Consider the following 22129-nt stretch of genomic DNA (forward strand, 5'->3'; position numbering starts at 1 on the left):
GTTGGCAAAACATCAATTGTGTGAAAAAGCAATTGCCCCATCCGGATTTCCTATCAGTTTGCATGTTTGTCACACTGAAATGTTTCAGATCACCAAACAAATGTAAATATTAGACAAAAATAACACAAGTAAACAAAAAATGCTGTTTTCAAATTAAGGTCTTTATTATTAAGGGAAAAAGAAATCCAAACCTATGGGGCCTTGTGTGAAAAAGTGATCTCCCCCTTAAAACATAAATTAACTATTGTTTATCACATATTTTGGAGGCTGAATTCAAATTTCCCAGCCACACCCAAGCCTGATTACTGACACACCTGTTCTCAATCAAGAAATTACTTAAAAGGGACCTGCCTGACAAAGTAATGTAGATCAAAAGATACTCAAAAGCTAGACATCATGCTGCAGTCCAAAGAAATTCTGGAAAAAATGAGAAAGTAACTGAGATCTATCAGCCTGGAAATGGTTATGAAGCCATTTCAAAAGCTTTGAGACTCCATGAAATGGCAGCGAGAGCCATTATCCACAAATGGCGAAAACATGGAACAGTGGTGTACCTTCCCAGGAGTGGCCAGCCGACCAAAATTATCCCAAGAGCACAGCAACAAATCATCCAAGAGGTCACAAAAGACCCCACACAACAACATCCAAAGAACTGTAGGCCTCACTTGCCTCAATTAAAGTCAGTGTTTGTGACTTCACCATAAGAAAGAGACTGAGCAAAAATGGCCTGCATGGCAGATTTCCAAGACGAATACCACTGCTGAGCAATAAAACAATAAAGGCTTGTCTTAGATTTGCCAGAAAACTTCTTGATCATATCCAAGATGAGACAAAAGTTGAACTTTTTGGAAGGTGTATGTCCCATTACATCTGACATAGAAGAAACACAGCATTTCAAAAACTGAATATCATACCAATATTAAAATATGGTGGGGGTAGTGTGATGGTCTGGGGCTGTTTTGCTGCTTCAGGACCTAGAAAACTTGTTGTCTATAAAAAATCCTGAAGAAGAATGGCCATTTGTTCATGACCTCAAGCTGAAGAACACTTGGATTATTCAGCAGGACAATGATTTAAAACACACAAGCAAGTCCACCTCTGAATGGCTTGCAAAAAACAAAATTAAGACTTTGGAGTGGCCTAGTCAAAGCCCTGACCTTAATCCGAATGGAATGCTGTGGCATGACCTTAAAAAGGCAGTTCATGCTCGGAAACTCTCCAATGTGGCTGAATTACAACAATTCTGCAAAGATGAGTGGGCCAAAATTCCTTCAGAGCTTTCTAAAAGACTAATTGACAGTTATTGCAAACGTTTGATTGCAGTTGTTGCTGCTAAGGGCGGCCCATTCATATTATGTATAGGGGACAATCACTTTTTCCCACAGGGCCCTGTAGGTTTAGATTTATTTTTTCCCTTTCATTAAAAAAAACCTCATTTTGTATTTATTTGTGTTTTCTTTGTCTAATATTTAAATTTTGTCTGCTGATCTGAAACTTTTAACTGTGACAGCCATGCAAAAGAATAGGAAATCAGGAAGGGGGCAAATACTTTTTCACACAAACTGTAACCATACACTACCATTAATCATAAGATATAAACTGATCCTTTTAACACTATGATTTCCAACATTCCGTGCAGATCTGTGATTTTCATTGCCATCCAAGCTCCATTTTCCTGATTCAGAGCTCCAAATGCACTGCACATTTCGCACGATCGTAAGCTCCCAACCAGTACTCTGTGTAACCCTGTTCATTGAAAACACAACATGACAGCAAATGCTCCTTTGATCACATGTTTTCTGCGGAAACTAAAAACATTGTTGGCAGCACATTGCAAAGGTGTTAACGAGTAGGTGCTGTCAACAATAATAAAACTTTAAGAGAACAAACCATCAAACTACTGATCTTTCCGTCACATCCAATGCAGATGATTGTTTCATGGATAGGTGATAATTACTAGACTAAAACAGTGGATTTTTGTAACCCGTTGGTATGGAGAAATGGTCGAGTATGTGTGATGCCGCTCAATTCAATCTCTTTAGGACCAGAGATAGATTTCTATCAATGATGAGCAAATTTAATGAAATTCGAATATAGCAGTTTGCTCAACTTTGGCCTGGAAATTCCATTCACATTGAAAAAATTTGATACAAATTATGGTTTCTAAAGGCTCCCCATACACATTAGACTAATGTCATCTGAACCCGTCAATATCGATGGATTTGACCAATGGTCTAATGCCGGCTGACTGATGATCAAGGTAGATGTCGATTGTGCATGTTGGATTTCGGACTGCCAAATGACTGCTTCTGTGCATGGAAGAGTCGGCTGAAATGGCGGCTGGACAAAAGATCGTCCGAAGCATGCTTCGACCAGTAGCCATCTAATGTCAATGGTGGGCTTTATTGTGGCCTTGGATTTCTCCGGAGTGTAATAAACAAGGGTGAAAAAAAAAATATTAAAAATAATGCTCTCCTCTACCCTCACCTTGTGTTGATGGTCTTCTTCAGGCCACAGGTCTCAATAAATCTTCTGGCTCCCACTAGGCATAGTGACGTCATGACGTGCACCAGGCTGCAACATCATGATGTCACGAGGCTTAGAAGACCCAACGAGACCTGTGGCATGAAATGAAAACCAGAATAAAGAGACCAAAAATAGGAGCCGCACACACAAGTTGAGGGCTGTGAATAAGTGAGTATTACCGTATTTTCTTTTTAATTTTTCTAACCCTTCCCCAAAACTTTTTGGATCCAGCCATATGGCCATCATTTTGCTGGATTCACACAAATCAAACTTTCAGTCACAAACACTGCTTCATTCAAACAGCAATCGCAAATCCCCTTTTTTTTGGCACTTTGGAGAGGTCTTCGTACCCCCTTAATTCCTGTTACACCATTATATTAAACTGTAACTGTTCTAAAGATGCAGATACAGTTGAAAGTGTGACATGCCGCCTGAGATAGCTCCCCAAATCTGAGACTATCCTGCTGGATCTGGGACAGTTGAATGGCATGGGTTTCAATGCTCGGGCTCTCTTTGATTGAGTAGTTATCAATTATCCTTGGGAAAACCTTTTTTGGAAGGGTTAAAGGAGAAAGAATTGAGTTGGCTCATTGGAGTGGAGCCGTTGGGGATAAACCTTTTACGGTATGTCTATGCAGAAGATTTTTAGCTGTGTATCAGTATAGAGTACTTTGAGTATCCCCGGTCTCAGCTGGTAGGAGAAGATATATTTTCTGGTCATGACAGTAGCTGAATGTCCAAGATATTGCAAAACCATAAGGTGCATTAAAGATGAATTGGAAGAATAAGAGAGCTTGCCCGAGAAAGTAACAATAATAAATGTGCTGAAAAGATGAAACTGAAAACACTGATAGGTAACATCTTCTTTTCTGTCACCCAGGGATTGGCTAAATGTATTCAGTCCTCCCATCATCCCAACGAGCCAGAATCAAAACGCAGATCCTTTACTCAAGCTGAAAGAATCCAGACTGAGCTGTAACGAAGGTAAGAGGCCTACAGTATCCAAAAGAAAAGAATCTGGGAAATAAGCAAGTTTATGAATTGAGGAACCTCAGGGATTCCTTTGGGAAATGTAGGAAATGTCAGCAGCTATATTACGTACAGTGTAGCCTGCTGTAATATCGGCTAACCACATGATCGGCCGCTCTCTTTCTGGAGATGGAAAATTCTCTGAGAGGGCTCATAAATCTTAGCCGTATGCCCAGAGCCCAAGGGATGGAGATGTCTTAGTGATGTACTACCAAAAGATATTAGACCTATGAAATTGGGAATCATATCAGCTATGTACAATTGTAATTGCCTACGACAGGACAACAGAAATAGAGACTGGCAATCCCGGGTTTGAGTTTGCAAAATTGCTTGAAAATATTATATGAAAATACATTTACAGTACATATATATTGAATAATATCTTGGTTATGGCTGGGAGCTCTTCTTCTCTTTATATTTTAATAATTTATAACTTAATAACATTAGGATGGGTTTTAGTACTTCAAAGAATACATAATTCACACAAAATTTACCACTAAGACGCAAGCATTGGTAAAAAAAAAAGTCTAGTGGTACTGGCTAATATTGGTGGCTGAACCCCCAATGGGCATGGGAGAAGTTTAGTAAACCTCACCCTACTTCATCTTTAAGGGGGCAGTGAGATGGCCATATAAATCTGACGGAGTTCGGAACCCAAAGCTCGGACTGGCCGCAACTTTCCCGAGCAGCATAGAAATACATGAAGCTGTCATACTTGGGTCAGGAGAGCCACCGGCCAGTCCGAGCATTGTGTTCCAATCTCCTTCTGATTAACATGGCCGTCCGACTGTGCCCTAATGGTTAATCTTCTGACGAGATAGAGCCACATTTAGATGAGTTAATCAGTGAAAGAGCTTTCGTAGGAACACTTTTTCCCAATTATTGTCCCATATAAACAGTAAAGTAATCACATTCGTTCATTGGGTGCCTTCATTTTTATGCATGCACAATAATTATCGTTATTGGCAGCACATGACCCCATGTAAATGGGTGATGTGCTACCGATAGCATCATACTGGGAAAAGGAGGCTCGCATTACTTCACCACCGCCCCCCTCGTCCGCTATGGGACTGCCAAGAAAAGTCGAGCGCTGTTCTCAGCTATCTCCAGTAGTCCCATAAATAATGAATGGACCAGAAGTGTTTGTCTGGACACTGTTCCATTCACGTGGGTCCAGCAGAACCCTGTTCTCAGGCTCGGGATAGATGATAACTTGCAACAATCGAAATGACCCTTTATTAAACAGAGCACAAACTAGAACATCCCGTTTCACATACCTATGGAGGGTCAAAAGTTTCATAAAACAAGTATTTCTCTTTGAACGCTTCTTCAGGTCTGAGCCGTCTCCTCTTTATAGAGTGAATATATTTGCAATTATGAGTGTTCAAGGGCGCCATTTGCATATCGGTTGCGTTTACAGCCATTTCTGTGATAAACAATGAACATGGTTGAGTGATGAAAGCCCTATACGTTCACCTTCCTTCATGTTTAATGTGTGTTGAAATGCCCAATTGCGGAAACAAAAAGTATTCCACTGAGTTACTATGATTTATCGACCTTTAAATGCCATCTACTCCGATGTTATTCCGTTATTTCCCATTGCCGGAGCGGCTTCTGTAGCGTACACATAAGGTAATAGCAAGCAATGATTTAACAGTCAATAATACAGCAATCTTCACTCTTCACCAGATTTAAAAGGCCATGTAGACCCTTATATATAATAGAAGCAAATGTAGCTGTGACATTTGTAAAAGGTTAATTTAAAGTAGCTAGATCTATGCCACGCCACATTTTAAGCAATCCTCTGAATAAGTAGCTCCTCGATGCAAGCGAAATACTTATTGATTTACATTGTCATATGACGTCGTAGTCAGAGATTATTAATAAGTTATTGAAGAACCTTTCACCCTAGAAATAACCTTCAATCCTGGGTCTTTGTGTTGTGCACAACCATTCAGGTCAGAGGCATAGACAGAAATCAAAGAAATTGAGAGAAAAATGTTGTATGGTTCCTGAAAGGCTCCAAGGTCTCTTTTTCTAAGGTGAGGAGCTGCATACACAATTGATAGCTGGTTTGTCTGATCGTTTGGCCAGTGACTTTCTCACCTCAATCCTCCATACATGTGAGTCTCAAGCTCTTTTGTGTTCTCTATGAAAGCGCTACTGTCAGTCACCTCTGGTGGAAGCCTATCTTGACGAGAACAAAAGGATCGGGATTCCGAAATTGGACATTCCGGTTCCTTTTCTGCTACAACATCATCTTGGAGAGTCAGAACATCCCAATATACATTAGATTGTTGGCCAAGAACACCAAGATTCGGGGACTCAGATCACATTAGTCTTATGTGTATGGAGGACTTTATACAAAATCTGGAGGCAAATGCTGTTGGACTGTGCAAATGGTGGATCTCTGCTACCCTTGAACTTATTGGTACATTAAAAAAGGTCTTTATGGTGTGGTCCTTCTAGTGGTGGCTAAAGATAATCATATCACACTTTAACAGAAGGAGCCATGAGCCATAATAATTCCACATTCTGCCTCTATGTTATACTTTCAAACTTTGGCAAATGTTCTTCGGGGAGTTTGGCACACACAGAAAGTTTTTATCCTATAACCACACCTTGGTTCGGGCCATAATTGTTCCATTCCCTTTCATGCCTCTTCCATGCCCATTGAATGTGTGTATGGACTCTAGGACTCCTTTATGAAATTGAGCATCCAGGTGTCAGGTATAGGAAGACCTTCAAAAACGCTGCTCTCTAAGAGGTTTTGAGATGATTCAGCATGCGCAAGGCAGAATCATGAGTGCTGAGTCTTCAAACTGCTCACAATGGAAAGTTTTTGTCCCATGATGTTTTAGGCCATACCATTTCCACTCCCTTAAACACTTCTTCCATGCTCCCTTGAATGTGTGTTTGGACTCCAAGGCTAAATCATGACTTGGAGCATCAAGGTGTCAACCATAAGAAACCTTTCCGAAATGCTTCTTCTAAGAAGTTTTGAGAGATTTTAGCATGCACAGTGGAGATTCACTAACTCAATCGGGAGTCCATGTCAGTGTCGGGAGTCAGTGGAGATTTGCTAACTCAATCGGGAGTCCGCGAGGTCTCCCTTTTTTCCAGAACTTAATGGACATTTTGGAAGGGTTGGCAAGTGTGCTCCATTGCAGAGCAGGACCACAACTGGTGTCACCTCTGATGATCATTATAGGGATGTAAGAAGGTACAGACAGTCCTGTAAATACAGGCTTAAAAAAGGGCCTGATTTCAGCCAAAACATTATGTGAACTTTGTGAATTTTTTTTTGCTTTCAAGTCTGCATTAAATAACTATATAAAAATCTTCCAATGAGTTGGTAACGTATAGTTTTGTTCGCTTTGCCTCTAAGTGATCTGAAGTCTGTCAATGTGTTTTTCCGACTAAATTTTCCATTTATAGTGAGATTCTGCAGCTGTATGTGACCCGAGACTCTCACTTATGTAATTGGGAAAGTTATGACTTTCTAGATTGAAGGGTTATTGCCAATAAAATCAAGGACCATCAGGTTCTGGGATCATCACTTGACCTTACTGTTCCCCCTACAAATGATATGCTACTACTAGCTGGCAGCTGTGCCAGTGGAGAATCACCTTGCCCCTGGCACACATGAGTTATGTTGTCGTTCCCTATCTGATCTTATTGGCAGTTAATATTGCTGTCAATAAAATATCGCCTGGGAAGTAATTGTTGTTCTCCATTCTTGTGCCCACCTGTGTTCCAGTTATTAGTTCTGAGATTTCATCTTGCTCGGTTGATGTAATACCCGGCATTGACAAGATGAGCTCAAAGTATCATTGTAATAAACACGAGTACACATGTCCTGGCGATTATAATACATGTGGTGGAAAGAGTGGATGGGGAATCGTTCTGTGTTTGGCAATATGAACTGAAAGGAAACAGAAATTGTGAGTTTTATAAAAGAATATATGTCGAGACGATATTCCAACGTATGCCTGTATCAGAAGGCTCCGACGTATGCCACTCTATGGGCATATAGGCTCCCATTTTAAAATAAGCACGCTTTTTTGGCATCTGTTAGGTTAATTTGGGCTTATAGATTTTTTTTTGTATATGTCATGAGTGCATATGCCAAACATACATTTTAGACGCAGTGTGAACAGAGCCCTAAATAGATTTTCTGGGGTCATCTGTAGATTTTTTTAATTGGAAAAAAATTAATAGTAGAGCTATTAGGTCTTTTTTTATTTTGGGGGAAAGAAATTGTGGATTTTTTGTGGGGGGTGCTGTAATACACCTGCCTATTTTTTTCACTTCCATGAGACAAGAAAGTTTTCAAGGAATTTTCATAGTCTCTTTTAACCCGTGGAGACGTGACCATATGTGGCCATAAGTCATAAAATAAGTCATCACCACTGGAGCCACTTTTGGAGCATTGTTTATAGGGCATTTTTACCCATTAGAAGGACTCACAACCTGGGAAAAATCGAACTTAGAAAACACTGTCATGGGGCACTGTGTATGAGGAAACCAGACATTGGTAATAAGGGTAAAGTTTATACAGGCAATAGGGATTAGCGAAAGTACTCGGTAATACTGGGATATCTGGGTGCTCGGACGTGCTTGGCGCTGGTTGAGCTTTAGCTGGTGGTCAGATTTGAAGCTTGAATCCCCACCCCACATGTTTGGCTCCTGTTACGCAGCCAATAAGCATGTGGCGATTGCCTGCCAGTCACTGTAATGCCATAGCCATCTTCGTAGTGGCATTACTGTGATTGGCTGGCCTCATGACCACATCACAGGTTATAAAAGGACAGGCACAGCCCGGATCAGCACACTGACGCCATTGCACAGCTCTGTGACAGTTGTTATTGGAAGGAGAGAGTGTTTGTGTTACCACGGCGGGTCGGGTGAGGAAAATCTCCAGGAGTGGACACTCTGGATCATGGCACCGAGGGGCCCCGGGCGAGCTGCCAGGTGGAGCCGACCCCTATACAGGGATCGTTAGGAGCAGGCCCAGGAGTTCGGGAACCACGATAGCCGGTACAGAGAGGGGCGGCTCAGAGTGGACTGGAGTAGGAGCACGAGACTGTAGAAGATACGACCAGAGTGGGGTTGTGGGACTGGAGCATAGACAGCAGGACGGAGCAGGATAACTGCAGACAGGACCGGAGTAGGACTGCAGGGCTGGAGCATAGATAGCAGGACGGAGCAGGAACATGGGAGGCAGGACTGGACTAGGACTGCAGGGCTGGAGCATAGATAGCAGGCTGGAGCAGGAACCACGGAGTGCAGGACTGTGAGACTGCGGCAGGAACCACGGAGTACAGGACTGAGAGACTGCGGCAGGAACATAAGGAAGCAGGACCTAGTGTGCTAGCAAACACAACGATCAGGCACCTCCCTCAAAGGAGTACGGCCTAATATGCCCCTGTCTGGACTGCCATTGGTCCGGTGGTGCTTCCGGGTCAGGGCATTGCCAGAGCATAAGTGACAAGAGGGAGCCGCGGCCTATGGCGCATGCACATTGCATGCAGAGACGCCGTCAGCCGCGGACCTGTCAGAAGGGACCACCGTGGATGTCGGACGGGGGGCTGCGGCGCGGGAGTGGAGACCGGGTGAGTATGCAGTGGTGGCATGACAGTTTGTCCAGGTGTGTGTGTGCACAGTTTAACGAATCAGAGTCCTGTAGCGTTGATACTGGTGCTGAAGCTGAGCCATCATACTAACAGTCCTTTTAAGGGCTAATTGTGTGCCTTGCTGTTTGTATAAGATACATTCTGCATTTAACCTAGGGGGGAGAGAGAATTGCAGGAGCAGGCAGAGTGGCTGAATTCAGTCTCTAGGCAGGGATTAGGGCTTTGCAGTCCGTTGCTAAATACATATCTGCGGCAGTTGATCACATTTTTCTTTTTTTGGGGGGGTTTGAAAAAATTTACTATATTGTCATCCATAGAGTATTACGCACTTTGTAGTACATTTCTGTGTTATATAACACTTCAACAAAGCGTTGAAACATTTTTCTGTATTCAATTACTCACCCATATACTATTGCGTGCTCTGTGGTATATTTCGGTGTTATATGACAGCCAAAAAAAAGCGTTGAAAATTTTTTCTGTTTTCAATTACTGTACTCATCCATGTACTATTACGTGCTCTATAGCACAATTTGGTGTTATATAACAGTTCAAAAATGCTTTTAAAAAATTTTCTGTAGTCAATTACTGAGCCTGTAATACCCTATGGATAAGTAATTGAATACAGAAAAAAATCAATGCTTTTTTGGAGTGTTATTTAACACTGACATGTACAACAGAGCATATGATAGTATATGAATGAGCAATTGAATGCAGAAACATTTTTTCAATGCTTTTTTGGACTGTTATATAACACCGAAATGTACCACACAGCACGTAATAGTACATGGATGAGTAAGTTAATACAGAAAAATGTTTCAACGCTTTTTGGGAGTGTTATATGACACTGATTGAAATGTATCACAAGGCACAAAATAGTTTATGAATGAGCAATAGAATACAAATTTTCAACTCTTTTTTGGACTGTTATGTAACTCCAAAATATACCACATAGCATTGCTGTCATTGCTAATGTGGGAACTAATAGACTAACTCTTTTTGCTATTGATGGGTATTATGGGGCATAAGGTCAACATCTGAAAGTGGGTTCTGTCTTCAGAACTTGCCAACTAAGTAATATAACATTTGTAAGTTGGTTGAATCCACCACTTTTGGTGGCATTTAAGGTGTATGTGGGTTTCCCAAATGCCAACAGATTATATCAGGAGAGAATAAGGATCGAGTGATTGGAATTCAATCTCCCAATCCTTTTGTTCAACGGGGAGATAAGCTTCTGACAGATGATTTTGGCAGTGGATTTTTCATTTAGAACAAAGGAACACTCAACAGAGCCAATCGTCCCTGAGTATTGGGGATTTAGGAGAGATAGCTGTCCGCCGTTTCGAGTGTGCAGACTACAGCTCTCTAAGATGTCCATTGTGACATCTGTGTCATCGCCTGCCCTTCCTGCCTCTGCTTTTGTTGCAAAGAGGCACCACGTCCTTGTTACAGGTGACATATGGCGATAGTACTAGTTTTGTGTTTTTTACCTCAGCTTGATTTTTAACTATTTTTTTTCTTTATGATTTTGTCCCTACACCGACCTCCTGATTCTGACCCATCTATTCGACTATTCTCTTGCCTCTGGTCCTCTCTTCTGGATAGAAGCTCTTCCATAGAAGCAATCCAGTGAACCCCATTTTAAGTCCAGATCTCCATACAGGAGTTAAAGGCCAATGTTCCTCTGGAATTTACCTGATGGAGTGGCTTGCGCCAAGTCTGTCTCATGTAGCCATTTTGAGTCTGCGGCCCCTGACAGACGTAGTATTCAGCTTATGACTTTTTTTTTACCTGTGGTTTAGCTGTTTAAACATCTGAACTCATCCTTTCCTACATCCCTCCCGGAAGGTCAGTCTTGACTCCCATTGCTGCACCGACATGACCAGAATCATGAGCAGCAACTGGAAACCAGCGGGTCTGTGAGTTCGGTGTCTCTGTGGTCGTCTAGTAATAGATACTCGGCTTGTGTTTTCTCATGAATATTACTTTGCATTCTGATCCCATTTATTAACATTTCAGAATTTGAATATATCAATGAAATAATTAAAACAAAATGCATTATTAATTCCAAACTGACTCAAGAGATACAAAACTCATTACTTGGCTAATTACAGATCTAAATAAAATATCTCAGAACATTTATTGTTTGACTGAACATTTTCATCTCCTTTAAGGATAGCGAACAGAAGGTTAACACGAAAATAACCTTCGATATACAGTATGACAGGCGTATGGTGTTATTGTGGCCGCCTTCAGGCCAAATAAAGTTGCGCTCTTCTTCTTTAAAGCAATACCAGGCAGACAAGATACACTTGTGATGCCTAGAATGTGATCTTAAGGATAGTGCAGTGTTTCCTTAAAGGGAATCTGTCAGTAGGATCGTCCCCCCCAGGCCGTCTATATGGGCATATAGATCATAGAAGGTTGAATAAAATGATACCTTGATATTTGCAATCTGATGTCTTATTCCACAGAAATCCACGTTTTTCTTATATGTAAATGACCTCTTCCAGGCTATGGGGAGGATGTTGCCTGGAATATAACTCTGCCTCCAAAGCTTATTTTAGATGGTGGAGTTACCAGTGTGAGACAAGTAACTAACGTAGAACAGAAGAAATTAAATTTGTTTTCTTTCAAACACATTTGCTGCAGCTCTCACAGCTCTGCTGTGTTGCAACAATATGGAAATCTTGTCTGCCTGTAAGATGGAAGCTGAAGCTGAGAGGAAACTACAGATGTGTCAGTTATAATCACACACAGCTCTGCAGTGAGATCAGGAGAGCAGAGAGCCGCCATTACACATCCCACTGGTAACAAGGGTAACCATTACATATCACACTGGTAACACCGGTAACTCGGTAAGCATTATACCTCGCAGTGGTAAAACTGGTAACCATTACATATCATACTGGTAATGCCCGTTCATGTCAAATAAGCTCTGGAGGAAGAGTTATCTTCCAGGAAACATTCTCCTCATAGACTGGAAGAGGTCATTTATAAAAAGTTATAAAAGATGATTAATCCACAACAAGCCATCTTATATGAGACACACAGGGAGGTTTTTTTCAGAAGTGTATAACTTGTATGCCCATATTAATAGTTTAGTTCCTTTGGGATAAATATTTAGGCTTACTGTGCGCTGCTGAGATCAGGATAAAGTCACCACATGAGAATCTTTTTAACTCTTTATTCCCAATGCGTTTCAAAGTGAAAAGCCACTTCTTCTTCAGGGGATGACATATGATATGTCATCCCCTGAAGAAGAAGTGGCTTTTCACTTTGAAACGCGTTGGGAATAAAGAGTTAAAAAGATTCTCATGTGGTGACTTTATCCTGATCTCAGCAGCGCACAGTAAGCCTAAATATTTATCCCAAAGGAACTATATTGGCTCGGGCGTGCAGCAGGCTGACATTGATTTACATGCGTTTGTTCGTTCGTGGAAAGGTGAGTAGATTCCATTCGAATTTATTCTATCTTCCACCCAGATAAGACCCTATTGCGCTCTTTCCTTTTCAGTTTTATCTCATATTAATAGTTTGGATAGGTCAAATGTGATTCCCTTCAAGAGCATTTACCAGCAGAAGACTCAGATAAAAACACCGTCCATCTAATATATACAGTATATAGATGGCTTAACATGTCCTGTTTGTAACCGAAATTCTGCCACTGTGTGAGTGAAAAACGCCATGACATGCTACAGCATTTATGGATGTGGGCGAATAGAGTGGGACTTGGGTCCTAATCGTTTATACTGTAGATGACACTGTGGCCCCTACTCACCAGCCGGGTGGGGGCAGTTGAGGGACAATGATGCCATGCCATCCCCTCTCCAGTGTAGTTGAGAGTGGGTCCTGCTACAGTCACAGTTGGCGCCCATATCGAAGCGCTGTGCAAGAATGTACAGTGTAACATGGGTGGTACCGAGCTGGGGGGCACTGGCCACATCACGCTTTAGCTGTGCTATGCTGAGCATTGTAATGGCGAGCGACTCCCCTGCACTAACCTGCGCATTTGGCTCAGCTGCTTCTGCTTCGCCAACCTGTGACCGGCTGCTTCTACTGCATTCACCGCACACATCGAAGAACTGTACAGAGATTACCACGTCACGTGGGCAGTACCGAGCCGTGGGTTTTGGCGCTCAATTACTTCTGTGCACACCGGTTCCTACTGCATTCAGAGCCCATTCGAAGTGCTATTAGGTCGCCTTCCCAGGGCCGTGGGGTACTCGGTACCGGGCCGGTCTCAGCGGGATGTGTCACAGCAGCGGTGACCCAGTCCGTGGCCCTGGGCGCCCAATTCATAAGGGAAGTTTGAATGGTGGAATGTAGTGGATTAAATGATGGTTCGTGACGCCAACTGTGGTCGGCAAGTGAGATGTTAAGCCGACGCTGCTTGCAGATCCTCTGGGACTGGTGGCGTGGTGCAGCCAAGATGGTGAAGCTCCCCACAGGTGGAGCTGTAGTCCCAGGGCAGTGTAGATGTAGGGGTAGAGGAGAGGCACAGGCGGTGTAGAAGTTGGTACCCCGATGTAGTGGTACAGTGTGTTAGCGCAGGAGTAATTGGAGGACACCAGGGCATGTAGTTCCAAAGCTTTACTCACAGTCTGTAGTACACACAGGTGCCTGCCTCCATGCTGTGTCCTCCGGGCCGGGGACCCAGTCAACCTCCAGGTCAGATGGAATGCTCCCTTCCAACACTCTGCCAACATGTGCCTTTCTGAACGTCTCCTCTTATAGCGCCTTTGGTGTGAAGTACTCCTAGTACTGAGTTACACTGGAGTTCCTCCTCACAGATGTTCCCAAGAACCATACTTGAACGGCAGACAGCTGTAGCCTGCTTCGGGGACTCCTTACTCCTGAGTCCCGGCTCACTATCCAAGTTGCTGTTGTGCCCCCAAGTCTTAGATGGGAGTAGTGCATTTACAGCTCACTACTCCACTGGTGTCTGTTGCAGGACCATTAGTATCCATACAACCTCGGGGACCGGGCCCCGGCCTTGCGCTTAGAACTTCCAGGCAGGGTTCTCTCCTAACCCACGTCCTCTGTTCCCTTTTACTCCTTCGTTCCATACTAGTCTTTCCTTCTTATGGAAGATCAGGTTTCTGTTCAATATCTTTCTCCTTCTTTCCTTTCCCGTGCCAGCAGACCCAGGTCACTGAGGTCTGCTGCAGCACCTCCTTCCTCCATCCCTCTCCCAGGGATCTTCTCTCCTCACTCTGAACCACTGACTGACCCCAAATCCTAAACCTTCCCACTCTTTTATGTATTCTAACTCCACCCGCCTCCCAGCACGTTTCGGGTTCCAAGCAGGGAGCCACCCAAGGTGCTCTGCTACACTCCAAGCAGGGAGCCGCAATGTGGCTTTGCTGAACTACTGTGTTGTGTGGGATGCAGGTGCTGGAGCGTGTTCAGGAGCCTCCAACCTACCTGGATGGTGGGGTACCACACCTCAGGAGGAGGTGCAGTACCTCTGTGGCAACTGAATCCTCAGGGGTGCCACATTATACCGGAAAGTACACCGTGATGTGGGCGCTAGCAAGCACAAGTGGGTCCATGTTTAGTGGCTCCTGGGCCAAAGGAAAGGGGTTGGTGGGTGGAGAACAAACGTTTCGCGGATCAGTGGCTCCTGTGCTCAGCGGATTCTGCTGCATTCAGCTCATACATCCAAGAGCTGGGTAAAAAGGGTGGAGAAGGAGGCCATGTCATCGAGTTTCACTATGGTGTGCCCTACAGAGCTCCTGCTAAACTGAATTGCTCCTTGACTAAGTCGGTCAACAAGGCAACAAGCAAGGTGACGTCCATGTTGGTTTGTCCTGGGTGTTTTCTGTATTTGAAATAGCTGATGACTTTGCGTTACATCGTATTATTCCTAATTTCACTAAGTCATTTTGGTGGATGGATATTATATATATACTGTAGATTGCAATCATTGTCCTGGAACAAGAACTCTGCCCATAAGTGGAAGCATTTTCTCCTACAGTCACCTTCCTGGACGGGCTATTTACTAGTCACTACATAAAGGTGGACATTCGGGTACCGTAGACTTAGAAGGCAAATATTTCTAGCTTCTCACCGAATCATCCCATGCCCTCGTATCTGAAGGCAGCATTGCCAATCAAGCAAATCTCGATAAAAACCTCCTTTTATAACTACTTTGCTTGTCACTCAGCTTTTGCAAAGTTTGAGTTGCTTTTTTCTTACATTACGTTTTATCTTTTTCCTTACAGGTGATGATGATGGTTTTGGCGCAGAAGAGGAAGAAGACATTCTGACTTTGCTTTACGACCCATGTCTCAACTGCTATTTTGACCCAGAGACTGGAAAGTACTATGAATTAGCTTAAGAGAAGATACCTGACCATGACTTATGGATATGGGACGGACCCCCACTCCATCTTAAAACCACCATAACTACAGTAAACCTAGGCACTAGAATAAATACACAACACATTATTTTGGTTGTCAAAATGGCCACAGCTTTATTTAAATCACAGGATTAAAACAATCACAGTAGGAGTCAGGTGAAGTGCTAGAACATTGGGATTCACAAGTACTGTGATATCCCCAGCTGTCTGACATACAGAACCAGGACAGACAGCCATAAAGGGGCGGCACGCACTGGCTTGCCATTCAAGCAGAGCCAGTAAACTTTCAGGGCACCAATGACCCTATTATCCTCACTCCTGTGCTTAACCACTGTGCCCGCCCCTGACTGACGTTACCATTACAACGTCCTTGAGGCTGGCCACCAAAGCCGAGCCTGTTCACCACCATGAGGTTTTACATCCTCTATTAGTTAAAACGAGTCCACCTTAACTTGCCTGCAACTTACACCTGACTCCTAAACCGCAAAGCTGTGACGGGTTATAAATTCACATTTGACACCATTTTTTTTTTTTTTTTTAATAAATCACTTTAGTAAACTTATAAACTAGAAGTCCCTGCAAAAGCATTAAGGGGACTAACTTGGCAAACCTCCGACTCACAAAGAGTCATCCTAAAGCACTCAGGAGAGGAAAAACCCCCTGTGGAGGAAACCTCTAGGGAACCATGGCTGATGGATGGCCCTTCCCTTGGGCTTAGAAGGTTAATGCTGTTAACTCTTTATAGCCATGATAAAATTGAACCTGGAACAAAATATACAATGGTAAGTTCAAAAATACAATAAAGCATTCATCATACAAGCAATAATTAAAACGTTTTAGGACAATGATTATAAACAGGGGCGGGAGGGCGGGAAATGCTTCCTCCTGTTCATCCTGTGCAAGAAAGAGGGAGAGACACAGATTTCCTGCTCTATATAATCCCACCCTCCTCACAGTAACCCCCAGGCACAGACATACTGGGCTTCTTACTCTTAAAGCAACATCCCTCGTGCTTAAAAATCTACACCACTATACCAAAAAAGCTGCAGGAGTAAAGGTCCACCCATCCCCAAGTCGTCCTCCTCCGCCTATGGCTCCAGTGGTTTCTTGACTTATGGATATGGGACGGACCCCCACTCCATCTTAAAACCACCATAACTACAGTAAACCTAGGCACTAGAATAAATACACAACACATTATTTTGGTTGTCAAAATGGCCACAGCTTTATTTAAATCACAGGATTAAAACAATCACAGTAGGAGTCAGGTGAAGTGCTAGTACATTGGGATTCACAAGTACTGTGATATCCCCAGCTGTCTGACATACAGAACCAGGACAGACAGCCATAAAGGGGCGGCACACACTGGCTTGCCATTCAAGCAGAGCCAGTAAACTTTCAGGGCACCAATGACCCTATTATCCTCACTCCTGTGCTTAACCACTGTGCCCGCCCCTGACTGACATTACCATTACAACGTCCTTGAGGCTGGCCACCAAAGCCGAGCCTGTTCACCACCATGAGGTTTTACATCCTCTATTAGTTAAAATGAGTCCACCTTAACTTGCCTGCAACTTACACCTGACTCCTAAACCGCCACCAGAGAGGCCATTTGACAGCTTAAATGGACTCGACCCCCATCAACCATGCCTAACAAAGCCATCAACCATTTCTACATGCTATGGAAAGTCTGTGCACACAAGTAATAAAATTAAAATTCCAGAGCTCTGACAGATTAGTTTTATCAATGCCATGCTACCAAGTTATGATCGATTATACGGTAACTACAGCAAAATAGCAGTTGCTAAACATCCTGCAATGAGGATCCCATAATGGGGAATGTGGAAAGTAAACCATAATTAAGGTCGTAGCCACAATCTGAATACCTGTATAATGACATCTGTCATGCCTCAAAAAACTATTATACCGCATGTATTGTAGCCAGCTCTAATAATTCACCAAATCACAGATTTTAGTTCTAGAAACCACCATTATTTACAGTAGCTGTGCAGTAAAATTTCTTAAACCCACTTACTATCACTACCCGAAAAGTGATGAACATATCAGTAGAAAGATATTATGAATAGGGAGTGATTAAAAACTATACACAATATAACAACATTATAACCGACCATAAAATAAGGTTCAGAGTATATGGAAGTAGTAATTTAAATAAACCTAAAGCAGAAAAAGTCTACAAAGGCATTATTAATAAAACTGCCACGCCATTGTTAATTGTTTTTTATGTGTTTGATAACATTTACTGTTGACCTCTCCAACTGGGTCAAAGGCATTGGGAATAGGCATATTGCCCTTTGTGTTAACGCACTTGATTACTTTATCCTTAGCCGCTCCCACTGGCTCAAGGGCACCGGGAGTAGGCATACTGCCCTTTGTGTTAATGCACTTGATTATACCCTTAGCCGCTCCCACCAGCTCAAGGGCATCAGGAATAGGCATATTGCCCTTCATGTTAATGCACTTGATTACTTTACCCTTAGTCACTCCCACTGACTCAAGGGCACACAGATTAGGTACATTGCTCTTCAGTTACATGCACTAGATAACTGCATTGTCCAGACGACAACCTTGTTCTCTTCTCCCCTCCAGCCACTGTTCCTGGCTCAGAGGAGCCAATTTATTCTGTAGGCATGCAAAATATGATTGCCATGACCCCAGGGACTTTACCCTAACAGGGTCCTATAAAATATAAATGCTTCTGGAGACCAGGGGGCCATACCATGATGGTTACCCCCTCCACACCAGGGGGCCATACACGAGATGGTTACCCTCCACACCAGGGGGCCATACCTGAGATGATTACCCCTCAAAACCAGGGTGCCATACCTGAAATGGTTACCCTTCCAAACCCAGGGGGGGTCAGCGGCCAGTTTATTAACAAATAACATAAACATTTCCAATAAGTATTAAATACACAATCTTATTTGACATGAGGGGAGGGTTCTTGGAGCCCCAAAAATTCTGGCTAAATATTTGGCAAAAACACAAGAACTTAAAAATCCACGTTACCCTCAGCCGTAAACCACCAGCTCGAGGGCACCAAACATCCCGTTCCGGGAAGTCCAACCACCAAAAGCTCCCGGGTAACACCCCGTCCAGAGTTACCCGTCCAGAGCCGTAACCAAAAGCCAGATCCAGAATTTTAACTTCCAATTCCTTGTCGCTGATTCAGCGTCAACTCCAAGAACCCCACCCCAGAGGTCCATACTTAATATGGTTACCCCTACTGACCAATTTATAACTTCCACTAAAATGAAAACAATTAACTTTTTTTTTTTTTTCAATTCATGTTCTTATTAAAATAAACATAAAATAAACATCAAAGCATAAATAACATTAACACGCTGGGGGGGGGGGGGGAGTCCTTGAAGCTCCCAAATCTGGTGATTACCAAACATAAAAATGTACCAACAATTACTCCTAGCCGTTACCCCACTGGCTCGGGAGCACCATAGCCACAAGGGTTCCAATGTTCACTTGAATTTCCTGGGGATCCGACAAACTCTTGCCGAAACTCCCCTCCACCTTTCACCAGGTCCAGAACCATATTAACTCCCAAAAAGAAAAAAGAGGGATCCATATCCCAATGGATCCCCAAGACCAATTTCTAACCAACTTCAAGGACCCCCCCAACCACCAGGCTCCAGGTAATCCACTCAGGCCTGTGCTATCCGCCATCTTAAGTAATATAAAATAAACACTTGGTGGGTATATACTGATCCCTTTATTTTTTTAATATCATTATTATTCACACCTTTATTAAAACAAACATACCATAAAACAACAAAGCATAAATAATATTAACACGCTGGTAGGAGTCCTTGAAGCTCCCAATAATCTGGTGATTACCAAACATAAAGCGAACATGAAATGTACCAACAATTACTCCCAGCCGTTACCCCACCAGCTCGGGAGCACCATAACCACAAGGGTTCCAATGTTCACTTGAATTTCCTGGGGATCTGACAAACCCTTGCCGAAACTCCCCTACACTTTTCACCAGATCAGAACCATATTGAATTCCAAAAGGAGGAAACCATATCCCAATGGATCCCCCAGACCATATTTAACCAACTTCAAGGACCCCTCCAACCGCACAAGATGTGGGATAAGTGAGGGTGAAAACCATGCAGGTTTACAACCAAGGTATACAACAGGTTAATAATGGAAAATATCCCATCGTAAGGTCCAGACATAGACAGAGATGGGCAATGCTGTGTTATATGCTGTAACAATAAATGAGAAGCCGCCTGCTCCTCTACAGCAGTTACAGACTCTAATCACCAGCTGCACATAAATGGTAAGAAATATGTAGGTCTAATATAAGCTGCCCGCAGCTATAGGTGTGTGAGCAGAAAACTGCAAGTTCTGTATCCCAGTCACTCTACTACATACATTTACAATAGACGAGAGACAGGGCTGAAAACTGAGCCCATGATGTGTCCTCCAGAGCAATGTGCAGCCTCACACTAGGAGTGCCCACTCACTGCCCGCCATGTGCTGAGTTATTAGTGCCCACTCACTGCCCGCCATGTGCTGAGTTATTAGTGCCCACTCACTGCCCGCCATGTGCTGAGTTATTAGTGCCCCCTCACCGCCCGCCATGTGCTGAGTTATTAGTGCCCACTCACCGCCCGCCATGTGCTGAGTTATTAGTGCCCACTCACCGTCCGCCATGTGCTGAGTTATTAGTGCCCACTCACTGCCCGCCATGTGCTGTTATTAGTGCCCACTCACTGCCCGCCATGTGCTGAGTTATTAGTGCCCACTCAAATGTGCCGAGTTACTCCATGATTATTTATTTTACACATGATAAAGCATAATCCATTCAGGCCTGTGCTATCCACCATCTTAGGTAATATAAAATAAGCTCTTGGTGGGTATACTCTGATCATGCCACATACGAGGGGGAGGACTAAAGGCAGCAATAGCTACAGAAATCAAGCAGTAAGCTGGAAGTCATGTGCAGATTATATGTACAGCCAGGAAAATGACCTGGAGACACAGGATGTCTATACACAGCATGATCCGTATACAGCAGAGTGAGGAGTGATATCATGTATACAGACCTGTGGTACAGGTTAAGTATACAGCACAGGGATAGAGCCTTTACACATATACCACATATAGTGAGTAACCTGGTTACACGGGATCTGCACACCCAGCCTCACAGTATGTAACAGAGATGAGGTCACATACAGATCATCAGACTCCATAACTGGGAAGGGGGGGTAATCCGCACACAGCAGGGTCAGTATACAGTGCACTGACATGAAGTGCAGCCTCTCATCATCATACATATACCATCCCCCGACTGCTCCTCTCACCAGTGTCTCTAATACATGTGACTGCCCAGCTCCACCATAGTAATGGCAGACACTGTATGTGTCCCTTATTCTGACTCATGGATATGTAGAACGTATGGTGCCTGGATAGACCTCTCTTTCTGGGCCCCTTCCGTATCGACCTGTACTCACGTTCATACCGATTAATCAGACAGCTTAACTCAGCCACGATCTCATGTAAGAAGACTCCAGGAAAAGAGGGATGCTTTAACTGAAATTCTTGTATTATGATGAAAGCAGCAGGTAAAAAGGAATATTCTTCAGAGGACATGTAAGAAGATGCATACAGATGGAGGGACGATCACAAAATGGAGAATAAGGGAGGGAACAAACATACATCACAGGACTACAGGGAGAGAGTTGGGACAAAATACAGGGAAAGGCAAACTTCTGCCTAGCAACAGATGATGCAACACAAACAATGCAAATATTAAATGATTTCCCAAGTCGTGGGACATGACACTCCCCGTCTGAAATCCTTGGATTTCACGATGTCCGTAATTCTTCGAAGTCGTTCGAACCTGAAAAACAAGAGAAAAGAAAAACACGCATGCAATAATAAACATTTAAAGTCCAACTCGTTGTTGTTGACCCGTAGATCACACCGGAAGATAAGTCCAAGTCTATTAAACCCATCTTCGGATTGGGGAAGCCGCAAACATGCCAACTCTTCCACCAACCCAGCAATCCAATGGCAATGTTCAAAGTTCAATCCAATGGAAAATGTCAATGTTCAATAAAATGGGGAATGAGTAGGTATGCTCCCCGCCGTGAGCAACGTCCAGGAGCAATGTTCAGTTCATGTGACGTCCTCCTTTGGCAGTAGCAGCACGAGATCGGTGACCGGACGGAGGAAGGTTCGGGTAGAGCCCCCTTTTGTCACCTTAACTTCTTTCTTACGAGTCTTTCCGTCCTCGCTGGGCATGACCTTGGTGATAAGACCCATTGGCCAGTCGTTACGATGTGCCTCTTTGTCTTTTAAGAGGACAAGGTCTCCTTCTTGGAGATTGGGACTGGGTGTCTGCCATTTGTGACGGTTTTGAAGCAGGTGCAAGTATTCGGTCTTCCAACGGTGCCAAAACATGTTAGCTATGTGTTGTACTTGCTTCCACTGATGTTTGTAAATGTCCTTGTTATCGAAATTCCCGGGAGGAACTGTAGCAGCTCCAATCTTCTGTGTAAGAAGTGTAGCTGGGGTAAGAATCATTGGA

The 22129-nt window shown here is 43.4% G+C and overlaps 1 protein-coding gene across 2 annotated transcripts in view; it reads left to right on the forward strand.

The window, feature by feature from the left end:
* CFAP20DC (CFAP20 domain containing) overlaps positions 1–18114 on the forward strand; it is a 459179-nt gene extending 441065 nt beyond the window's left edge. For both annotated transcript variants that reach the window (XM_073569809.1, XM_073569810.1), the window contains 2 exons: positions 3407–3510; positions 15416–18114. In XM_073569809.1, the coding sequence (XP_073425910.1) occupies positions 3407–3510; positions 15416–15531 (220 nt within the window). In that variant the 3' untranslated portion in view covers positions 15532–18114. The remainder of the gene's footprint in view (positions 1–3406; positions 3511–15415) is intronic.
* The last annotated feature ends 4015 nt before the right edge of the window (positions 18115–22129 follow it).

The sequence above is a fragment of the Dendrobates tinctorius genome, unplaced genomic scaffold, assembly GCF_039654945.1.
Source record: "Dendrobates tinctorius isolate UK_male_01 unplaced genomic scaffold, ASM3965494v1 ptg000027l, whole genome shotgun sequence".
NCBI classification, from domain to species: Eukaryota; Metazoa; Chordata; class Amphibia; order Anura; family Dendrobatidae; genus Dendrobates; species Dendrobates tinctorius.